General features: G+C 41.3%; 1 protein-coding gene across 4 annotated transcripts in view; it reads left to right on the top strand.

Moving 5' to 3' along the window:
• Positions 1–18,944, top strand: part of MYO1B (myosin IB) — a 274,243-nt gene extending 255,299 nt beyond the window's left edge. For all 4 annotated transcript variants that reach the window (XM_069733898.1, XM_069733902.1, XM_069733899.1 and 1 more), the window contains 5 exons: positions 1,931–2,037; positions 4,127–4,259; positions 8,330–8,482; positions 11,043–11,170; positions 16,466–18,944. In XM_069733898.1, the coding sequence (XP_069589999.1) occupies positions 1,931–2,037; positions 4,127–4,259; positions 8,330–8,482; positions 11,043–11,170; positions 16,466–16,589 (645 nt within the window). In that variant the 3' untranslated portion in view covers positions 16,590–18,944. The remainder of the gene's footprint in view (positions 1–1,930; positions 2,038–4,126; positions 4,260–8,329; positions 8,483–11,042; positions 11,171–16,465) is intronic.
• The last annotated feature ends 4,885 nt before the right edge of the window (positions 18,945–23,829 follow it).

Raw genomic sequence — 23,829 nt, 5'->3', positions numbered from 1 at the left:
GAGTATTGGGGAAGCACGGGAGAAGTCTTGAATGCGGTTGTGGGAAGAAGAGACGAGAGGGGAGCAGAGAAGGAGATCTTGGGAGGACCGGAGGTTGCGTGTAGGTAAGTACCGGGAGACCATGTCAGATGTATGGAGGAGACAGGTTGTGGATGGATTTGTACGTCATAGTTAGAGTATTGAACTGGAGTCTCTGGACGATAGGAAGCCAGTGAAGGTCTTGGCATAGGGGGTAGAGGCTATTCAAATTGACTGCCTTATTTTAATTTTTGGCTCGACATTTTGATTTTTTTTTGGAACCAATTGAAAGATTTCTATAGCTTTTATGATCTTGAGTTACAAAGTTCCAGGTCTTTTTGTTCCAGATCCACTTTGAGGAGACGGATGGGTTTTATGCCAGTTATAAGATGTTCTAATTGATGTTTATTAGTGGAGAGGTCTGTGCCACAACTCCCAGATCAGACCAAGTGCCCGCTTATGATCCACCCATTATGCATGTATTTGCAAACATTTTAATGGAGATACTCCATTGGTCTTGCAACTGAATATTATTTTCCACAGATTTCTAGGGGGGTTGATGAATCTGTATAAAATGCCGGCTATAACTGCTATGGCTTAGTGCTGCGGTTTCATAAGAACTTACGGCATTTATTACAATGTGATTTTGCGAGAGGTCACATATTGTAGTCAAAATGCATTAATCTACACTTTATAAAATCTGCATTGTAGAAGATCAAACATTATACAAGTGATGGCCTGTGATTTGGGGATGGCCTTTTTAAAGGTAAAAACATTATTAATCCATAGACATTAAAATGGAGTTTGTTACCCCCTTTGTAGCTTTAACAGCTTCTAGTCTCCTGGCCACATTTTCTACTAGATTCTCCATTGTGTCTGTGGGAATAATTACCAATTCATACTGAGGAGCATTTATGACATCAGACACTGATGTTGGATGAGAAGGCCTGGTTCACAATCTCCTTTCTAGTTTATCCAAAAGGTGCTGGATGGGGTTGGGATCAGGACTCTATTCGGCCACTGATGATCTTCCACACAAGATTTGCCCTACGGAGCCCTTGAAGACCTTGCTTTGCGCTCTGGGGCACAGTCATGCCAGAACACAAAATGTCCTTCCCAAAAAGCTGGAAGCTACAATTGACCAAAATGTCTTATGCTAAAGCATTAATATTTAATTACCTGGAACTAAGGGGCCTAGGCCAGCCCCTTAAAATGAACCCCATAGCGTTGGCGCCACCAAATGAAACATCTGACGCAATAGGACGGGTAACGTTCTCCTGGCATATGCCAAACTCTGATTCATCCATCAGACAGTCAGATAAACAAGTGTGACTCACCTTGCCGCAAAACATGTTTCCACTGCTTCAGAGTACAAATGTGGCGTATTTTACACCGCTCCTTCTGACATGTGGCATAAGGCTTGCATGCAGCAGCTCCGCTATGGAAATCCATGCATTTAAGCTCTCCATGCACAAGGTTTGTGCTGATATTGATAATGAACACTATTTGTAACTCTGCCATTATTGGGTCAGCAGAGTATTGTCGACTTGTAGGCACTTGGCCGCTCTGCTCTGGACCTTTTATCATTGTGCGCCTCTGTAAAAGAACCCAGAGAAGGAAAAAATGTCATGTAAAATCTGTTCATCGCAAAAACAAGCAGCCACGAAGGAGTGATACCATACTGCAATCTGCACTGCTTTAGTAGAATGATCACCGCTATTTCATCAGTTTGTAGTCGTAATGATTTTATTAGATTTTTGGTTACTTTGTAATAAAAAAAAAAAAGTACTTATAAGACAAATTTTTTAAAGAGAATAATATAGTAGAAATTGGAAGCAACAAAGGTATGGAATTATGGGGATTTGGGAGATCTTTGTCAGAATGTTTTACAATATCTTTTTTTTTTTCCTAGTGCAAAAAGTACAGGGATCAATTTACAGAACAGAAAAAGTTTATTTACGATGAAAAACTGGAAGCAAGTGAACTCTTCAAGGAGAAGAAGTCTTTGTACCCTGCCAGGTAATTTTTCTTTTTAAGTATCTTTATAAGAGAGTTCTCAATGCTCATCTAAAACCTTTTTACATCTATACAGAACTTGTGTTCTAAATGATCTAGGCTTAGATTGTGGTGCTGAGTTCCAACATCTTGTCCACTCTAAAGCTTTATTTACATGATCCAATGACCCATAGTAGCTAAGCAGCCATCGTTAATGGATCAGACAGCCCAACCAAATTCAAAGAGCCTAAATGTTAATAAAAGTTGTTTGTGAAACCAGTGGCGTAACTAAAGCCTGATGGGCCCCGGTGCAAGATTTGAACTGGGGCCCCTTCCCATCCTGAATAAATTATACATATAAATGTGTCCTCCCTTCTGCTATGTGTCCCTTATCCTGGACCTCATCCTGGTATATATATATCACCCATCCTGGTAAATGTCCCCTATTCTGCAATGTACATAAAAAAAAATAAACCATTATACTCACCAGGGGTGAACATAGAAGTCATGGGGCTCCAAAAAAGACGTCTCGTGAACTCCCCATACTCCTCCATACAGTATAATGCATCCTTCCTATAGTATAATGCACAGCCCATAGTCTTTCATAAAGTATAATGCACCCCATGGTCATACATAAAGTATAATGAAATTGTGACGTCACTGCTATGCTCTGTCACATGCATGCCATCGTCTGCTGCTGGCCGCCGATTGGCCGACAACGTCTATTGTGGCAAGCGGACTCGATGTCTGTGCTTCACAATATGCTTTAACTGGATGTGCATCTGAGGATGCACATCCAGTTGAACTTCCTGCTGGCGGGCTCTCCTTAAGTGACAGTTCTGGTGAGTAGCAGAACTATAGTAGTAGAACAATAAAGGTCAGCAAAAGTTCTGCTATAAAACATTCAGCTATCAGTAGTAAACATTTACAGAGAACGTGTAGGTGATAACTATAAGCTGCTGGAAAGTAATGAAAATGCCACATTACCCCAATAAAGATATTTAAAAATTTCATGTGCTCACTTGTACTACTGATTTATGAAAAGAACAATATTTGGGAATTACCTGAACAATTTTACTCTAATGCTGGTCTATGGTACCAAAAATAGCCATTGCCTATCATGCCAACACTTTTCTGCTCCCATGACTGTTTAACTGATAGTGATGATGTGGTGCGTCAACTGCATCCAGACTCCGACATCGACATATAGGGGACCAGAGAAGCTTTGGCATGGGATTGATGGCATGTTCTCAGATGATTTTCATGATTGGGTACAGATCTCCCTGCACCTTCTACAAGTCATAGTAAATCGGACCCAATATTTGATTTAATCGTAAGTTTCATGAGTGTCATAGAATGCTGATATCAATTTTGCAATTTACACAAATTATCACTGACCTCTGTTTAAACCTATTCTGCAGGACCAGTGGGCATTGTCCTCTGTAGGCCTCTGTTGTCCATCTTGCTTCACAGTACCAAACCTTTTCTAATATATTGACTGGCACTGCTTGATATCCCCAGAATCATGGAGATCTTGCTGTCTAATGCAATAAACTGCAAACGAACCCCGGCAGTGGCATGCTGACAGCAAATTACTGTACTTATAAAAGGTTTACCTACCAGTGACTCAAGATGGACTGCAAAATGTTATTTTTAAAGTTTTGAGTTAAAATTTAAAATACCAGACACAATCCAATGTCGAGGTTGGGGTTGTGTTGGAAGGAAAGCCATTGAGGTTTTTCTAATTCTGGACATCCTCTTTAAAAGGTACTCCTCATTTAATACAATATCTTTTTTATTATAGGTGCTATTATTTGATGATCAATGGAGGTCCGGGTTCTGAGACAAAGGTCCCATGTATTCACTAATGACTCCGTGCCCTTCAGAGCTCTGTTTTGATTAATTGGTGGGAGTCTTGGGACCTGGACCTTCACCCATCAGCACCATATAGCTGCCATTGCATTAAGCGATCAGCACCCTTTTAAGCTGATTTGCTAGCAATAGTTCTATGGAAAGTGGATAACCCTTACAATAACACCACGAGTCAGTAAACTCCTGCTTTACCTTATGTATGTTAGTACATGATCAACTAATCTGTATGATCTTATTTCAGTGTTGGGCAGCAATTCCAAGGGGATTATTTAGAAATCAGCAAAAGTCCTAAATATAAGAAATTAAGTGATGCCATTGAAGATAAAATAATAATAGCTGACTGTGTGAGTAAAGTCAACCGAGCCAACGGAAAGGTAAGATATTTGGGATTAGTCTGTTTAAATAACATTTCCACCAGAGATTGCTTCTCTAAATGTTTCACGATAATAATAAAAAAAAAAAAGTTTACAATAAATACCATTATATTTGCGGGTGCACAGCTTTCTCTCTTCCATTTTTGGAGCAAGGAAGCTGTCATTTTTCATGACCCAAATTTCCATTTGCTTTGTTATTACCATGAACTTAAACTGCCTTGTGATTCATATAGTATAACCATGAATCGTGGCTATTTTCTAGAGGACGTTTTCCACTAAACCGGTGTCACACTTGGCGAGTGCAATGCGAGAAACTCCCGCGAGTCTCTAGTATCAATACCCGGCACTGCCGCCGGCATTTCGGACTGGAGCGTTCAGCTGCATAGAAGCACATACAGCCACACACTCCGGTCCCGAGTGCCGGCGGCAGTTTCTCACATTGCACACACAAGTATGACACCGGCCAAACTCTCATACTAACACTTTGATAGCCTTCAAGTTGTTCATAACCGTTAGAGGCAAATTGTTTTAGCCTGTTTATTTTGTTGCTATGGACAGACTATCGAACATGTATTGTGGTGGTCCAAGTCTTCCCTCCCTTCAGTTCTCAGAGGAGAACTCTTGGTTGAATTTTACATGCCAGGTCCTTTGTTCTCACAGAGGATAAACTGCTGAAATCAGAGTTTTTCTTTCTTCTGCTGTATGACACAAATACAATAGTTTTGGTGAAGAATACTCCATGTGAGGCCGGGTTCACACTTGCGTGGAGGGCTGCATACTTCCTCCGCTAAGCCCCGCCTACTTCTGCATGTGTCCCGCGTACCTATCTTTCATATTGGGTATGCAGGACATGTGGATGTATGCGGATGTATGCCGTCCGCACAAAGTGCAACTTGTTGCGTTCCCGTGCGGTCAACGGGCGCATCAATACAACACATCCGCATGTCCCGCATACCCATTGTTAAAGATAGGTATGCAGGACGCATGCTGAAGAAGGCGGGGCTTTGCACAGAACGGACGCAGCCTTCTTCAAAGCCCCCGAACGCTAATGTGAACTTAGCCTTACAGTATGTTTTTCAGTTGTTTTTTTTTTTTCAATTCATATTGATGGAATGGAAAAAAACACAGTTGTGTTCCCATAGAAAATCCAAAACATACAGTTGTACATTACGAATGCAAATTTGTCTACATCTATAACACAGCTTTACATAAAAGATTTCTGGTTTCCAGTCTGAAGATCTCCAAGTGTCATGAATATACAACTCCTAGCATGACCGTGTTTAAGGCTATGTGCGCATGCTGAGTATTGGCTTGCAGAAATTTCTGCAAGGTTTTTGCATCTCTTGGCAGGAAAAACGCTACAGTAAACACGTGCATTTTTGGTGTGCGTTTTTTGTACAGCAATGAAGGCTTTTTTGAGCTAAATAAAGATATTTTTTTTTAAAGTTTTGTGATGTAATTTCTTGCTACAACACCACCTTTTTTCATGCTGATGCAGTGGCATCAGGGTAATGGGATTAGGGCTTGGTGTTAGCAGCTGTAATTGACACCTAGCCCTAAGCGACAGAAACTGTTAATTTTAAAGCGAAAAGACAAATTTAAAAAAAAATTGCGTGGGCTCCTGCGTAATTTTAATAACCAGCAAAGGGAAAGCCGACTCATGAGGGCTGATGTTAATATTCTGGGAAGGAGCCAATAGCCGTAAAGGTTCCCAGGCTATTAATATCAGCTCATGGCTTTTTGCTTAGCCTTTACTGGCTAGTTGACAGTGGGACCCCAGAGAAAAATTGACATAGGGTCCCCCTATAAAATCCAACCAGCAAACGCTAGGCAGACAGCTGCGGGCTGATATTAATAGCCTTGGAAGGGGCCATGGATATTGGCCCCTCCCATACTAAAAATATCAGCTCTGTGGGATTAATGTCACCTTTGTATTGTCAGGTGACAACAAGCCCACAGGTTAGTAATGGAGAGGCATCTATAAGACACCCCCATGACTAACCCCATAGTGATATTATATAAAAATACAGACACCCAGAATAAAGTCCTTTATATAAAATAATGACACACACATCTTTAATGAATCTTAATTAAACCATACTCACTGAACGCCTAATCCACAGACGCCAACGTCTCCTGCAACAAAAATATAATAAACCACAATATTCCTCATCTCTCCACAGAGAAGATAATCCATAATGTCCCACGACGATCCTGATCACTTTGAGAGCCTTCACTGCTCTGAGACAGCCGGTGATACGCTGACAGTAGGTAATCACTCACACATTGTATCACTGAGCTGCCGTGGGAGCTTTCACTGGCGTTCATCAGCTGATCAGCTCCGGTGATATCCCTTACGGCACCACTGCTGCGTGGCATGAGAAAGTTTTCACGCAGCAGTGCCATAAGTGAGAGCACTGAAGCTGATCAGCTCTTTCACGGCAGCTCAGTGATACACTGCGGGAGTGATTATCGTCTGTCAGTGTATCGCCGGCAGCTGGGTAGAGTGGTCACATATCCAGATGTGACGGTTTTACATGTGACATCACCGTGGGACACTCGGGATTATGTGGACTACGGCAGTCAGGTGAGTATATGGTGGTTTATTATTTTACATTTTTTTCTGAGTCGAGGGCATCGGGGATTTGGTGTTAGGTGACTATAATGGGTTTTTATTTGAATGTGTATGTAATTATTTTACTTTTTTATTTTTTAGCTGTGGGTACAGGCGCCAGCTGATGATACGTCTCCCATCAGTGGCAGCTACTGTCACTGTTAACAGACATAGCCCGATGGGAGCAGTAGTCTCATCAGCCCACACCTGCTGTCCTGCGGTAAGCTTTTTACAGCAGGTCACTGCTGCAGGTCACAGGAGTTTAGCGGGGTCATGCTAACATCTAACAGCATGACCTCGCAGAGCTCTGACTGACAGTTTTACCGGCAGTAGCGTTACCGTGGGTCAGTCACAGCTGCGGGGTCAAGCTGACATCTGACAGCATGACCCCCGCACCACTCTGGCCGACGGTCCTACCGGCGGTAGCGTTACCGCCGATAAGAACCACTGCACGGTGTTTTCCATGCTGTCTGACAGCATGGGAAACCCCAAAGGAAGCCGGTAAAACACAGATGAAAACTCAGCAAATCCGCAGCAATTCCGCAAACATTTTTACACCTGCGTTTTTGCTTCGGATTTGAATGACTCAATTGAAGTCAATGGGTGAGAGACGCTGCAGAAATGCACAAAGAATTGACATGCTGCAGAAAAAAATGCACGGCAAATACTCAAGGAAAATTACTGATCAAGTACACAACACTTCAGGATTATCATTGCTTGCATAATTATTCCATAGCATTTTTGGCCCATTTCCGTGCGGAAATAGTGCATTTTTGCAGCGTGTGTGCACACAGCCCAAGTCTCTTCATACTTGCGTGCCAGACCTGCCATGTCATTCTTCCCTTGGAGAATTCTTACCCCTTAGATCCATTTGGCCGGGGTCACACTTTCGACTGCAATGCGAGAAACTGGTGCTAGTGTCTCGCCTCAATACCCGGCACTTCCGCCGGCTCTCGGGACTGGAGCATTCAGCTGCATAGAAATACATGCAGCCGCACACTCCGGTCCCGAGTGCTGGCGGCAGTGCCAGGTATTCAGGTGAGAGACTCGCGCCAGTTTCTCGCATTGCACTCGAAAGTGTGACCACGGCCTTTCTGAGCATTCAGAGTTGTAATTTTGCAACAGCTTATAAGCCACTGGTTGGCTTCTGCGAGCAATAACCATTTGTATCACAAACATGTCCCCTCTAGACCTCCACTAGACAATTTTGAACATGAGGTTTTGAATATAACCTTTATGAAAAATTTTGCAGTACATCAAAATGTCCAATTATTTCATAAAACAAGTTTGACCCTTCTTTAATATGAGAAGAGCTAAAGATGTTGTTGCTTGCTATAAAAAAAATGTACCGTAATCTATTACTTCTCAATGTCTTGCACGTAGTCTTGGTAAAGATACATTTTAGTGGGATAGTAGATTTGCCTCAAGTCAACTAAGCATTCCTTCAATTCCTCAGGGAGCAACCAGAATTTTCTTGTTGACAAAGAGTAATGTCATTATTGCTGACCACAAGTCCGGTCAGATTAAGCTGGAAGTTCCTCTGGGAGATGTCACCAAAGTGAGCATGAGTTCTCAAAATGACGGCTTCTTTGCACTCCATCTCAAAGAGGTATGTCTGTCCTGCATTACTCTGTCATTTTGTTTCAACTTGGAGATATATTCTCTTAAAACAATATAAATATATATATGTATATGTGTGTGTATATGTATGTGTGTATATATATATATATATATATATATATATATATATATATATATATATATATATATCTCTATATATCTAAACGATGACATTTCAATGAACCCATTTGTTGGAAATCTCTACTACATGAATACTCTGTGCAGTGACCTGTACATTGAAAAGTTGAAAAGAAGGTTTCTGGCTTCTTCAAAAGTTTATTGAATTGAATCTTAAAGGGAACCTGTCACCTGAATTTGGCCGGACAGGTTTGCGGTCATATGGGCGGGGTTTTCGGGTGTTTGATTCACCCTTTCCTTACCCGCTGGCTGCATGCTGGCCGCAATATTGGGTTGAAGTTCATGCTGTGTCCTCTGAATTACATGCCTGCACAAGGCAAGATTGCCTTGCGCAGGTGTGTACTTCGGAGGACACAGCATGAACTTCAACCCAATATTGCGGCCAGCATGCAGCCAGCGGGTAAGGAAAGGGTGAATCAAACACCCGAAAACCCCGCCCATATGACCACAAACCTGTCCCGCCAAATTCAGGTGACAGGTTCCCTTTAAGAAGAGGACTGTAGGGGAACCGTTCTAAAACTTCTGTCCTAAACTTCAATCTTTGGGACTGTGGTTGTGGATGCTGCTCTATCTATTGGAATAAGTCTTTAAAACATTTTTGGCTTTTAAGCTAAAACCTTTTTTTTACCATGACTTAAATATCTGTGTCCTTTAATGGATTTGTCCCATCTTGTACATTTGTGGCTATGTCGTAAATTTCAAATAGATGTGAATCCCACTTCTGGGGCCTGCATCTATCTTGTCATACAGCGGGCAGCCAGCTCCCTATTAGTAGGTCAAGTTGGTTTTATGTAGTACCCGGCCTACATGTTTCATTCTAAAGATCCATAGTTGTGGCTGCTAACTGTCAATGATACAGAAGGTTCTGCTCTTGAAAAAGCTGCTGTGCCATGCAATGACCATGGAGCACCCGCTAGGACCGTGGGGTACTCGGGCCGGGTCCGGTCGTCATTAAAGGGGTGGTCACGGTGGCAGTGACCCGGTCCGTGGCCCTGGGCATCCAAGTTAAACGAGAGATCTTTAAAGGGGTCGTTGTGAATAATGAATGTTTGTAACGCCACCTGTGGTATTCAGTCAGGGATGACAGATGCTGCTTAAAGGGGTCCACTGGGGATGATGATATTGCAACAGAGATGGTATGGCTTCCCACAGGTGATGCTTAGTCCCCAGGGCTCCCGGTGTAGTAGGTAAAGATGGTAGATGGTGAAGGGCAGGAAAGAATGAGAGGACACAATGTTGCAGTCTCTTTACCTTTCACTGGTATAATGCAGCCACCGTCCAGGGTATGGATCACAGGTGCTGGTGAGGTCCGGACAGCTTGGAAGGGATTCAGAATCCCCCTAGCCAGGTGGGGTTGGAAGCCTTCCTTACTGTGCTGTGTCTTAGTCCCTTGCTGCCTAAGGCTTCTTACAAGGTCCTCTCTAGCAGGACAGTAGTCCGTATGGCAGGCAACTCAAGCCTTTTCATAGGTGTCTGTACTTGCGGCAACTCCGGGCTCTTTATGCTGCTGTGCCTTCAGATGTAAAGGTGGACAGGTGACTTGAAATTTCCTGCCCAGCGGTTTCTGTTGTAGGGCATACAGTTACACCCACAACCTCAGAATTCCAGCCTCCGGTATTCTGCTCTTCAGCGTGGAGGGAGCTCAGTCGCAGCTCCCATCCAGCTCTTCATTTCTCATTTGCTCCCTCTCTCTTCAGTCTTCTACAGACTGCTCTGTCTCTCTCTTCTCTTTCCAGGAGCTGCAGAACCTCGTCTCTGCACGGCCCCAGCTTTCCACTCCTCACACCTCTCTGACAGACTACTTAACTCCGCCTCCAGCCAGAATATATGTAGGGAAGTTCCCCTGAATCCGGGTCTTGAGATCCGCCTTCTGGCCTGGAGTCAGAACAGTGTTGTATGTACTCGTTACCTGTTAAAGGGATCCTCGTCGCTTCCAAGCATGACATCACCCTCCCTGTGAGGAAGGCAATACCACTGTGACAACCGAACTCCTGGGGTGTCACAACCATGCTTCCTTTGTGTAAAAATGTGTCGTGCTGACACAGTGAATTGTCAATGATTGATGTCTTCTTCTTTTTTTTTTAAGTTACCAGGATGTACTCTAATTCTTATACTGCCTGGTATATGTATTTTAATAATTGAATGTACATCACCCAAATGTGTGAAGAGTTGAGATTGTTACACATCTTCTAGTATGAGCTGGGTTACTGGGTCATTATGTAATATGAAACGTGGCTTTTATAACGTTACACGCAGATGGGGATTTCTGAGGTTGTTAAAGTGCTGGCGCAGCAAAAGCTCGGCTCAGTGTTGGCTCATCAGACTTCCAACATTTATAATCTTATGTAATATTGCAAATTACCATTAAAAACTATTTCTGAATTGACTGTTTTCCATCTTTCTACACCAAGGGTTCTGCTGCGGCTTCCAAGGGTGATTTCCTCTTCAGCAATGATCATCTCATAGAGATGGCTACCAAGCTTTACCGAACTACCCTGATGCAGACAAAGCAAAAGATTATCATAGAGATTGCAGATGAGTATGTGTCCATGGTGTATTAAAATTGTGATATGGAACATGTTCAGGAGACTAAATTCAGTCAAGGTTGACTACAAAGAATGATCATATTGAAAGGGTGGGTTATCAAAGCTTTATTTTCCCATCTGATCTTGATTGAAATCTTGGCCTTATTTATGCAGTCATACAGCATATGGGCGCCTGAAAGTCTGATTGAGCAATCCCTAGAAAATAATAATAATAAAAAAAAAACTTATTAAAAACAAACTGAGGTCACTCTGTCCCATCAGAATGTCTCCGGAGCACATCTCTAATTGTAGATCCTATTGTATGCATTCTGTGTAGTAGTTGGTCTGTGCAGTTGGTCCCTAGTAGTCGAGGGTATAGGGCCGCAGAAAGATAAGCATCACGCCTGTCCATACATGCGGGATACAACCACGGAAACTGAAGTTTCGTGGAAGCATGGTATGTTTGCAACCCCATCACTACTTCTATCCCTTCTTACATCTGAATGATCAAAATAACTGCCCTTAATCTGAAGATTTAAGACTAAAACATTTTAATGGCCAAGACTGCTTTCTTCCTAAAAGTAATATTACTGCCACTGTTAGTATTTTATACATTGAGCACCTATTGGCATCGGAAAGTGAAGCAGTACCCATCTAAAATGTATGGCTTGTTTTTATGATGGTGCAAAATATTTGTCAGTAGTATACCAGTAGAATTATGTTTGTTCACTCTTACACAGTTGCTGCATGCAATTGATCTGCATAAGAAGGTAAGGAATGGTTTTCATCAGAGGTGTGCATAGAAATCATGGGGAAGTCCTAGTTAGGTCCCCCCTCCCAACTAATAATAATATTCGACAAGGTCACAGAAGAGCAGATCTCATAACTTTGCAACCTTTACAAAGTAATTTTTCTCCTCTTGTCTTGAAGCCCTGGATTCCCCTTTCCGTGCACCTATAAAGTATGATGCAAAAAAGTGACCCACAAACACTGATACCCCCACAGTGAATTCTTCCACAGTATCCTCCACATGCATAGTATGATGACCCTTCTGTACCCTACTTTAACTCCCCCAGAAAAGAATGGTTACCCTAACACGGTATAATTCCCCAACTGTGACCCCAAACAGCCCTACATACAGTATAAAGGCCCCACACCTCTCCACATTGTCTAATGGCCCACACTATCCCTCCAAACAGTGTAATCATCCCCACATAGCCTTTGACACAATATGATGGACTCCACACAAACCTTTACACTGTAACTGCTTGCATACAGTATTATAGACACACATAGACCCCTCTATAAAGTATAAGGACTTGCACATAGCCCTCCAAATAGTATAATGGGCCTCACATATGCTTCCATGTAGTATGATGCATCCCATAGTCTTCCATATAGTATGATACACACCCAAAAGTCCTCCATATAGTATAATGCACACCCAGTAGTCCTCCATACAGTATACTGCACTCCTCATAGTCCTCAATACACTATACTGCACTCCCCTTAGCCTTCCATATAGTATGATGGTCACCAAAATAAAAAAAAATAAAAAATACAATACTTTCCTCTTCTCCTCAATCCCCCACTGCTTTGGTCGCTGCAGTGAGCATTCTGAAGAGCCGCAAACCTCAGCACAGCGGGCACCATGTAGTGACGCCATCGCATCCCCTGCATGGAGACGAGGAATGAAGGAGAGAGCATCAGCTGATGGTCCCCCCATCATTGGTTTAAACTGTATCGGCATACAGGATGCCGATACATTTGACCGTGTGATGCTAAGGGTGGGGGCCCGGTGGCCTGCTGCTATTGGCAGTACACCACTGGTTTGCATTACTTGCCATATGCTGTTCTTCAGTTACAACCCATGTTATAAGAATTTAAGATTAAGCCGGCATTGAAAGTCTCTTTTAAGGATTTGTACAGTACTGTAATGTACAGAAAACATTATCCTCTAAAAAATTAAGAAAGTGACATAAATGATGATGATCACAAAGCATTCAAGAAATCCACTCTCTCATATAACTGACTTTTCAAAAATGAATGTTACCTCTCTGCTTTGTATTGTGATCATTTTTTTGTACATACGATACATGCATATATTGGGGGATTCCTCTTTAGCACTCATTTATATCAGAGTACAGGAACCATGCACCCATGCATTACAGGGATGCCTCATATACAGGAGCTTCTCACACAATTAGAATATTATCAAAAAGTTAATTTATTTCAGTTCTTCAATACAAAATGTGAAACTCGTATACTATATAGAGTTGTTACAAAGAGAGTGATCTATTTCAAGTGTTTATTTCTGTTAATGTGGATGATTATGGCTTACAGCCAATGAAAACCCCAAAGTCATTATCCGTAAATTAGAATAATTGAATAATTAACAAAAACACCTGAAAAGGCTTTGTGAGCTTTTAAAAAAGGTCCCTTAGTCTGTTTCCATTTTTTGCCTTTGATATAATATGTAATAAACGTATACTCTTTTATACTATTTCGGATATGTACTCCAGTTTTCTTTTTTGGTTATGAAATTCGGAGACATGTCAGAAGTTTATAAAATCAAAGAACAATTTAGATTTTACTCAAAAATATACCAATAAAGAGAAAAATCAGACAAACTGAACTTTTTCAGTGCTTCTCACAAAATTAGAATATCATCAAAAAGTTAATGTCAGTTCTTCAATACAAAAAGTGAAACACATTATATAGAGTCATTACAGAGTGATCTATTTCAAGTGTTTATTTCTGTTAATGTTGATGATTATGGCTTACAGCTAATGAAAACCCAAAAGTCATTATCTCAGTAAGTTAGAATAATTAACAAAAAAACACCTGCAAAAGCTTCCTAAGCATTTAAAAAGGTCCCTTAGTCTGTTTCAGTAGGCTCCACAATCATGGGGAAGACTGCTGACTTGACAGATGTTCAGAATGTAGTCATTGACACACTCCACAAGGAGGGTAAGCCACAAAAGGTCATTGCTAATGAAGCTGGCTGTTCAGAGTGCTGTATCTAAGCAAATTAATGGAAAGTTGAGTGGAAGGAAAGTGTGGTAGAAATAGGTGCTCAAGCAATCAGGATAACCACATCTTTGAAAGGATTGTTAAGAAAAGCCCATTCGAAAATTTTGGGGAGATTCACAAGGAGTGGACTGCTGCTGGAGTCATTGTTTCAAGAGCAACCACGCACCAACGTATCCAAGACATGGGCTACAAGTGTCGCATTCCTTGTGTCAAGCCACTCATGACCAATAGACAACGCCAGAAGCGTCTCACCTGGGCCAAGGAGCAAAAGAACTGGACTGTTGCTCAGTGGTCCAAGGTGTTGTTTTCAGATGAAAGTAAATTTTGCATTTCATTTTGAAATCAAGGTCCCAGAGACTGGAGGTAGAGTGGAGAGGCCACAATCCAAGCTGCTTGAGGGCTAGTGTGAAGTTTCCACAATCAGTGATGGTTTGGGGAGCCATGTCATCTGCTGGTGTAGGTCCACTGTATTTTATCAAGACCAGAGTCAGCGCAGCCGTCTACCAGGAAATTTTAGAGCACTTTATGCTTCCCTCTGCTGACGAGCTTTTTTTGAGATGGAAATTTCATTCTCCAGCAGGACTTGGCACCTGTCCAGACTGCCAAAAGTGCCAATACCTGGTTTAAAAACAACAGTATCACTGTGCTTGATTGGCCATCAAACTCACCTGACCCTAACCTCATAAAAAATCTATGGGTTATTGTCAAGAGGAAGATGACACAAGACCCAGCAATGCAGATGAGCTGAAGGCTGCTATCAAAGCAACCTGGGCTTCCATAACACCTCAGCAGTGCCACAGGCTGATTGCCTACATGCCATGCAGAATTGATGCAGTAATTGATGCAAAAGGAGCCCCCACCAAGTATTGAGTGCATTTACTGAACATACACTTCAGTACGCCAACATTTCGGATTTTAAAATCATTTTCAAGCTAGTGTTATAAACCATTCTAATTTACTGAGATAATGACTTTTGGGTTTTCATTGGCTGTAAGCCATAATCATCAACATTAACAGAAATACATACAGTACTTCAAGTAGACCAAATGTAATGAATTTTTGAATTGCCTTTTCTTAACAATCCTTTTAAGGCTGCTTTTAACCCGGTTGCTTGTGCACCTTCTTCTACCACACTTCTTCCTTCCACTCAACTTTCCATTCATATGCTTGTATACAGCACCCTGTGAACAGTCAGCTTCTTTAGGAATGACCTTTTGTGGCTTACCCTCCTTGTGATTGTGGAGCCTACTGAAACAGACTAAGGGACCTTTATAAATGCTTGGGAAGCTTTTGCAGGTGTGTTTTGTTAATTATTGTAATTTACTGAGATAATGACTTTTGGGTTTTCATTGGCTGTAAGCCATAATCATCAACATTAACAGAAATTAACACTAGAAATAGATCACTCTGTTAGTAATGACTCTATATAATGAGTTTCACTTTTTGTATTGAAGAACTGAAACTAACTTTTTGATGATATTCTAATTTTGTGAGAAGCACCTGTAGTTCAGTGAGCACTGTGTAATCACCATTAAACATTTTAAGAAATTCCCTATTCTTTAAAACAGACTTGATGTTAAAGGATTTAATTTTTTTTTAGCGAATTATTTATTTATTTATTTATTTATTTTTTATCATAGCACACAATGTGAATTAAAAAAAAAATACTCTTGCAATTTTCACATTGGCAACAGGCTTTTTATAGACTCTCTAATTTTATTTTTGTTTCAGGAAATAACACATACATTAGCCAAAATGGTCAGATTCCGACCCCATCTTTTGTATTGAAGCATCTGATGAGTGTGTGCAAAAGTCAGGGGGGAGCAGGGGCAGCTGTGACATCGCAAATGTGATTTGTGGATCTTATCAGCTGTGTACAGAGGCATTATCTGACTCTGAAGATAGTATTGCTGAAAATTTCCTGAAAGGATATTAAGTATGAGCTTAAAAATGCCCCATTGTGAAAATTGCAGCGATAACGATTTTTTTTGTTTATAGACAACATGTTATGAAAAAAAACCCTTTGCCCTTTTTTTTTTTATACATGCATCACAAAAAAGAGATTTAAACATAAGGTCATTTTCTGACGATCGCTTCCGTTAAACATAAACTGATGCTCCTCCTGTGCCCAAAGTCCCATTGATTAAGCGAAATTGGTAACAACTTGTATTGGTAACCTGCCCATAGACCTGCTCACACATTGGCACATGGTTGACAAGCTTCTTCAACTTTGTAGGATTGTGGTCACTTACAGAGATCTTTCATTGTTTTTGTAGGTTCTTAGTGCAGTTCAAGCAAGACAAAGTATGTGTGAAGTTTATCCAGGGGACCCAGAAGAATGGTAACATTCCCACATGCAAGCGGAAAAACAATCGCCTTCTGGAAGTGGCTGTGCCCTAATGGCGCCGTCATTACTCTATGGACATTTCCAGTTGTAACAGTGCAATCATCAGAGGGGGGGTTCAGCTTTTTTTTATATTATGGATTGTGCCAAGTGAGGTTGAAAATGTGCCTTCAGTTTGAACTTAATAATCTTAGGAGTATTTTAAATTTTCAGCTTTGACATAATTCATCTTCTTAAGCCGTTGTTTTATCTCCTCCATTTACTCAAACCAGAACGTTTCTTGCCAGATACAAGGTTATCTGCGGTCTATCAAACTGAGCCTGTAATTTGTTATTTCTAAAAGGACCAGTCTAGTCATTGTGCCATAGAGAAAAAAAACTATTTTGGAATCTGCTGGTTCTGCTCCAGGTTTTGGCAGAGTCCAAAGGTTGCTGAAAATGTAGCACTAGCCATTAAAGGGGCTGGCCACTGTATTCTACGAGATGTGCTCCTAACAGCACATACCACCAGTAATATAATGTCCCCCATTTTATAGCACACTGACTGTATAGTTTTCCTCTCCCGACATGGCCACCGATAGAGGGGAATGTGTCCAGCTCCATTGGAACCAGTGCCATGGCATTGCTGGGTGGGCTGATGAACTGGTCTGGCCAATGGCCCCTACAGCCGTACCCATATTGGGACTGGAGCGCAGTGCAGTCAGTGATGAGAATTGGACTGAAAAAAAGGACACCACTGCAAATCCAAACTTTCGCAGATCTAGTAGGAGACGAGTGCGCAGCTGAGCACATTTGTGGAAAAACAGCCGCCAGCTCCTCTAAGTGCAATAAATGTGTACAAGAGTTTGAGTGAAGCAGTAATTCTAAAGTTGTATATTTTAGGCAACGTTTAACTAATTTCTAGACCTTTGGGATCAAACAAAATGGGAGACATTGTATATAGTTCAGATATTAGACAGATTTTCTTTTTTTTTTTTTGTTTGCAGCAAACCAAAATGGCTTGTTAATTACTTATCGTACCCGAATTGCCAACCGTCCCACATTTGCATTGACTGTCCTGAATTGTCATTAAATGGGTTGTTCCCTACTGGACCATCCCTGCTTAAGTGCCCCAGGTAAGATAATCAAATGCATACTCATCTGCCGGCCCGGAGTCCTTCCAGAAATGTCATGGGAATGTTTCATATGAATAAACTGTGAAGGCTGCAGCCCATCGGTGGCCGCTGATAGACTGCAGCGGTCATATGACTGTTGGCAGGCACAGCTCCCACATTGCTGGAAAGGTGCTGGTCTGGGAGATATTTTTTTATTTTACCTGGGGCATTAAAGAAAGGGATGTCCACTGTGTATCAACCTTAAAAAAAAAAAAAAACAGCAATTTTTGGCATGTCTGTGTTAAGAAAGGGGCAAAGTTTACATAAATCACTTCTAAGATGGGTGCTTGCTTCCAGTTTGGGTGTTTTTCTGTTTTGTCCTGAGGCAGAATTATGCACCCCAATGTAGCCAACCGAGGCGTTAATGACGCTGTACACATTATTTGTACAGGACATGGTAAGTATGAAGGAAAAGGGGACATGGAGGTGTCCAAAGCCGTGTTTTGTAATATAATATAGGACATTCTAGTATCATGATTTGTTGATATAAGAACTTTTTGGGATCAACAAAAAGCATTATGTCAAGTCCTAATGGGTTATATCGTCTATTTCGGGGGCTTATAGAGCCGCCAATCCTACTCCGCCACTGCTAACCATACCGGTGACACAGTATCTCCATGGAGTTCTTACAAACATGGCGATTAATGATGGTCATCACTATATCGTTTGAGGTTACTAATCAGAAAATAAATAATTTAAGAATATTTTCGGATAGATACTAGTCACAAACTGATGGAAAGGATGCACCCTTTACGTAGCCTCGCAGAAGGTGGTCTGAGGTCACAGGTGATGCACTTAGGGGCCCCTGGTCCTCTATTAACAACATGTAGGTTAACATCCAGGCATTTAATTACATTAATTGGATAAGCAGTCATAAGGATTCTGTGTATTGTGATGAATCCTATTCAATGTGCAATAATCATTCACTCTGGTATTTATATTTCACAATTGCAATGGTGACAGACTCCTAATTGGTGTTGATTGTGTCTTATCTGTTTCTGTAAATGGCAGCCAGTTTCCTATGGGAGACTAAATGGTACAGAGGAGAAATTCTGGCAGCCATTTTTTATGTTGTATTTTCTCATTATTATGCTGCTCTTTCTGTTTTTAAGCCCTTTTTTTATTATTTTTTTAATTAGTCATGAACCTTTAGAAGCTGCACACAAAATGCCCTCTCCTCTAGATCTGCATTATAACGCAATTTACTCTGTAATTTACTGCAATTTAATCTTTTATAAACTGAAGATATGACATGAAATTCCTGGCTGTGTGCTGCTTTATTTTCTTTGTATTATCCCGACTATTCTCTAGTCTTAACTAAAAAGAAACTGTCATCAGGATGTAGTACCCAAAAATATTGTTATGTACGAGAGGGCGCTGTGCTGCTGAATTCATCTGCACCTTGCTTGCAGAAATCTGGTTTAGAGAAATCAAATGTTGAAATCTTATGCAGATAAGTTACAGATGCAGCGGGGTGTGACAGTGCACTTGTCTCTCTCCCTGTTACATTACTGTTAGATCTGCTCGCGGCCTGCCTCCTGTCTCCGATTCTTCTTTTCCAGCAAGATCTCTCGCCAGTGCCATCATTGCTTGAGACAGAGCATGTGCAGATTGATGGTCCGACACCCATATCGTAACCAGAACCTTATTACTGGGCGGCGCCGTTCCACACAATAACTGCGCTTGTAGAAGATCTCATTAGAGGAAGCAGGTCACTGAAACGAGAGTAACCTGTTAGGCCGGCGTCACACTACCGTGTTTTAAGGACGTAAGAGGGGTGCTGAAAATACGGATTGCATACGGTACAATAATTCTCTATGCCTCTGCTCCTATCAGCCGTATTTTACTGATCCGTATTATACGGTCTTCTACGGCCGTAGAAAATCGCAGCATGCTGCGTTTGTCACCGTATTGCGGAAAAAATCCGCCAATGAAAGTCTATGGGGGCCAGAAAAATACGGATTACACACGGACCAGCAGTGTGACTTGCGAGAAATACGCAGCGGTTTTCTATAGAAAAGCCGGCAATTCAGCGCGGTGTACAGTAAAATCACACTGACCGCTTACAATAGAATAGGTAGAATAAATGTGTACACATAGAATAGGTATATATATATATATATATATATATATATATATCAGTGAGACACATATATGTATATATATTAATATTTCATACAGCGCTAGATAGCTTTAAAGCCGGTAATTCAATTGCCGGCTTTTGCTATCTCCTTCCTAAACCCGACATGATATGAGACATGGTTTACATACAGTAAACCATCTCATATCCCCATTTTTTTTGCATATTCCACACTACTAATGTTAGTAGTGTGTATGTGCAAAATTTGGGCACTCTAGCTATTAAATTAAAGGGTTAAATGGCGGAAAAAATTGGCTTGGGCTCCCGCGCAATTTTCTCCGCCAGAGTAGTAAAGCCAGTGACTGAGGGCAGATATTAATAGCCTGGAGAGGGTCCACGGTTTTTGCCCCCCCTGGCTAAAAACATCTGCCCCCAGCCACCCCAGAAAAGGCACATCTGGAAGATGCGCCTATTCTGGCACTTGGCCACTCTTCCTATATGAACTCGAGCCTGGAAACTTGTCTGATTTTTTTTTTTCCCACGCTCGAAGGACATCCAGCAGAGGGCGCATCACCGCGAATGAAGGTAACTACAGGTCATTGACGTACATTACCTTCATTCCCCGGGGTTTACAGCCACGAGGACAGCTGCATTAGCAGAGCTCCTGGCTGTAAAATATTTTAACCCCTTCAGATGGATTTACATCGTGGGACGTTACAGATAACCAGAAGGTATGTATATTGTTGGTTTATTATGTTTCCTTTGTTACAGAGCGAGGGTCTTCAGGTGGATTGAGAGAACAATAAAATATTCAAACAAACTGTGTGTTCATTTCATTAAAATAATTTTTAATAATGTGTGTGTGTTTTTATTAACCATTTCATGCTATTGGATTAATAATGGATAGGTGTCAGAATTGACGCTTCTCCATTATTAATCTAGCTTAATGTCACCTTACAATAGCAAGGTGACATTAACCCTTCATTACCCCATATCCCACCGCTACACGGGAATGGGAAGAGAGTGGCCAAGTGCCAGAATAGGCGCATCTTCCAGATGTGCCTTTTCTGGGGTGGCTGGGGGCTGATGTTTTTAGCCGGGGGGGGGGGAGGGGGGAGGCGGGGGCAAAAACCGTGGACCCTCTCCAGGCTATTAATATCTGCCCTCAGTCACTGGCTTTACTACTCTGGCGGAGAAAATTGCGCGGGAGCCCACACCAATTTTTTCCGCCATTTAACCCTTAAATTTAATAGCTAGAGCGCCCAAATTTTGCACATACACACTACTAACATTAGTAGTGTGAAATATGCAAAAAAAATGGGAATATGAGATGGTTTATGTAAACCATTTCTCATATCATGTTGGGTTTAGGAAGGAGATAGCAAAGGCCGGCAATTGCAATTAAATTACCGGCTTTCTGCTATATCTATATAAATATATATATAAAAGCTGCTTTTTACAGTACCAGTAACCTCTGCACAATTTTATACAGATCTGCCACTGCATACCTCCCTGTCATACCTGCAGATTGCTGCTGCAAATCCAGCATATGTGAACATGCACTTCTACAAAGAAATGGCATAGATTGGGTTGTGTCCTGACAAAGTACATTTTAATCAATTGATCTTGGAATAATAATAATTTCCACGATTGGATATGTTTAAATAAAATGTTCCTGTGCTGAGATAATCTTATAAATGTGTCCCTGCTGTGTTCTGTGTAAAGGCTGTGTCTGACCATGCAGGGGCATGGTCTGATCATACCACAGGTCCTGGGCAGGGGAGGAAGAAAAAGAGTATACAGGCATTACAGCTGAGGAACCCAGCTGATTAGTTCTGTGAGGTAAAACAATTTTGCTGCCTGTTTTACCTCACAGAAAGCCGACTGTGTGATGCCAAGCTCTAGTAGTGTATACTCTTTTGCTTCCTCCCCTGCCCAGGAGCTGTGCTATGATCAGACCATGTTCCTGCACGGTCACACAGCCATTACACAGTACACAGCAAGGAATAAATTGTTGGTCTGTGTGGATCCGCACCGATCAACAGAATGGTCGATTTTTCCTTTTTAAAACATTGTTTTATCACTATAACCAAAAGTAAAATTGGATATTAAACTTTAGCACTTTGTACAGAGCATGTTACAGAAAATTATAAAAGAGCAACAGCATAGAATATCAGAACTGTAGCATAAAAACTGGTACGCCAGGACAAATGGCACACAAAAAGGGAAATTAATGTGGATGGGGCATGGAGGAAGAAAAGGGCACACAGAAAATGAGGAGGGACAGACCACGAATTGATATGTTACTTGTGCTATAAGATGTACTTAGCCAAAGGACAGACCGGTGGCATTTGACGAATGTGAATGTGCAGATGTGAAACACAAGTCCCAGATCTTTAAAAATGTAGCCTCGTTGTCATTCAAGACACTTGAAAGTTGTTCATTGGACATAAAGTTGTCTACCCAGCATACAAATTGGATAGTATGTGTGTTTGTTTTCCAAGCAGGAGCTATCATTTGCCATGCCACTTAAGATAAAAAAGTTCCATCCCTGAACTCCATTGGCAATATAACCAAGGACAATGTGCTATCCATGTGGGAACAATGTACCAGTGCAAGAGGACTTTGTATGCGGACTCTATCACATTAGTTTCATTGAGACCGAAGAAACAATGGCCCGTGAAGTATTTCAGGAAGCTTTATCCTACATACAGCCTCCCATCTACATACAGTGCATGGCTGGGCAAGGTGTGGTGGGAAAGTCTTTTCCTTTCCATTGTCTGTTGACTGTTGAACAATCTGGCCTTTGGCGATGATTGGCAAGTGTATAAAAGTATATAGAGGATCAAAGCCAAACAAGTAACACAACTATCAATGTTTTATTTGCAAATATATTTGAAATGTTCTGAAAAAAAGGTGAGTGGGAAATTTTACAGTTACAAAATCAAGTGGCAGGTCCGATGCCGACTATCCTTCATTCATTATCTTGGGGGCTGAACAGAAAGTTGAGCCTGATGCTTGACAGCCCTATCTAGAATGAATGGAGCAGCGGTCGAGTATATGCTCAGCTGACCTTTTAACAGGTATGAAAGTACCCCGTTCTGTTGATGGGTGTAGGTCCCACCGCAACTTGTTTTCACTAGACAGTCCCTTTCAGAACATGCTTCCTGACCAGATTAAATCACATGATGAACTGTCTGTATCATTGTAAGCGCTTTCCTGTCTTGGGAACTTGTCTATATGGTCTGGGCCTGTGTTGTTGGGGTTCATTTCCTTTCATATGTCCACTACCGTTGATTATTATACACAGTCCTTGGGATCAGCTAACCATCTCCAATGAATGGGGTCGTAGAGACTGTCTCCAACTGTATAAGCATGGAAAGAGAAGGATTGGGCATGTTAGTCTATTAACTTTCTTCCCATTGAAACATACGTGCATGTACAGCTTGCATACTGTATCTACAGTGGCATGTAAAAGTTTGGGCACCCCTGGTCGAAATTACTGTTATTGTGAACAGTTAAGCAAGTTGAAGATGAAATGATCTCTAAAAGGCCTAAAGGTAAAGATGGCACACTTCCTTTCTTTTTTAGGCAATGTATGTGTGTGTGTGTGTGTATGTGTATATATGTATATATATATATATATATATATATATATATATATATATATATATATATTATTTTTTTACATGTTAGAAATTAGAAAAAGGAAAATGGGCTAATGCAAAAGATTGGGGACCCTCAGATTTGTGTACTCAGATAACTGACATATGTTTCAGACCATAATTAGCCTGTTAGGGGTATGGCTTGTTCATCATCATCATTGGGAAAGGGGAGTTGATGCAAATTTCTCAGCTTTATAAAAACCCTGCTTCCTCTAGCCTTGTGCCAAAAAACAGCAGGCATGGGTTATTTTAAGCAGCTGCCTAGCACTCTAAAAATGGTGGAGGCCCACAAAGCAGGAGAAGGCTTTAAGAAGATAACAAAAAGTTTTCAAGTTGCCCTTTCCTCAGTTCAAAATGTAACCAAGAAATGGCAGTTACCAGGAACAGTAAAGGTCAAG

The sequence above is a fragment of the Ranitomeya imitator genome, chromosome 7 (genome assembly GCF_032444005.1).
Source record: "Ranitomeya imitator isolate aRanImi1 chromosome 7, aRanImi1.pri, whole genome shotgun sequence".
Classification (NCBI taxonomy): Eukaryota; Metazoa; Chordata; class Amphibia; order Anura; family Dendrobatidae; genus Ranitomeya; species Ranitomeya imitator.
Note: the sequence above shows the minus strand (reverse complement) of the source record. Positions and strands in the feature narration are given on the sequence as shown.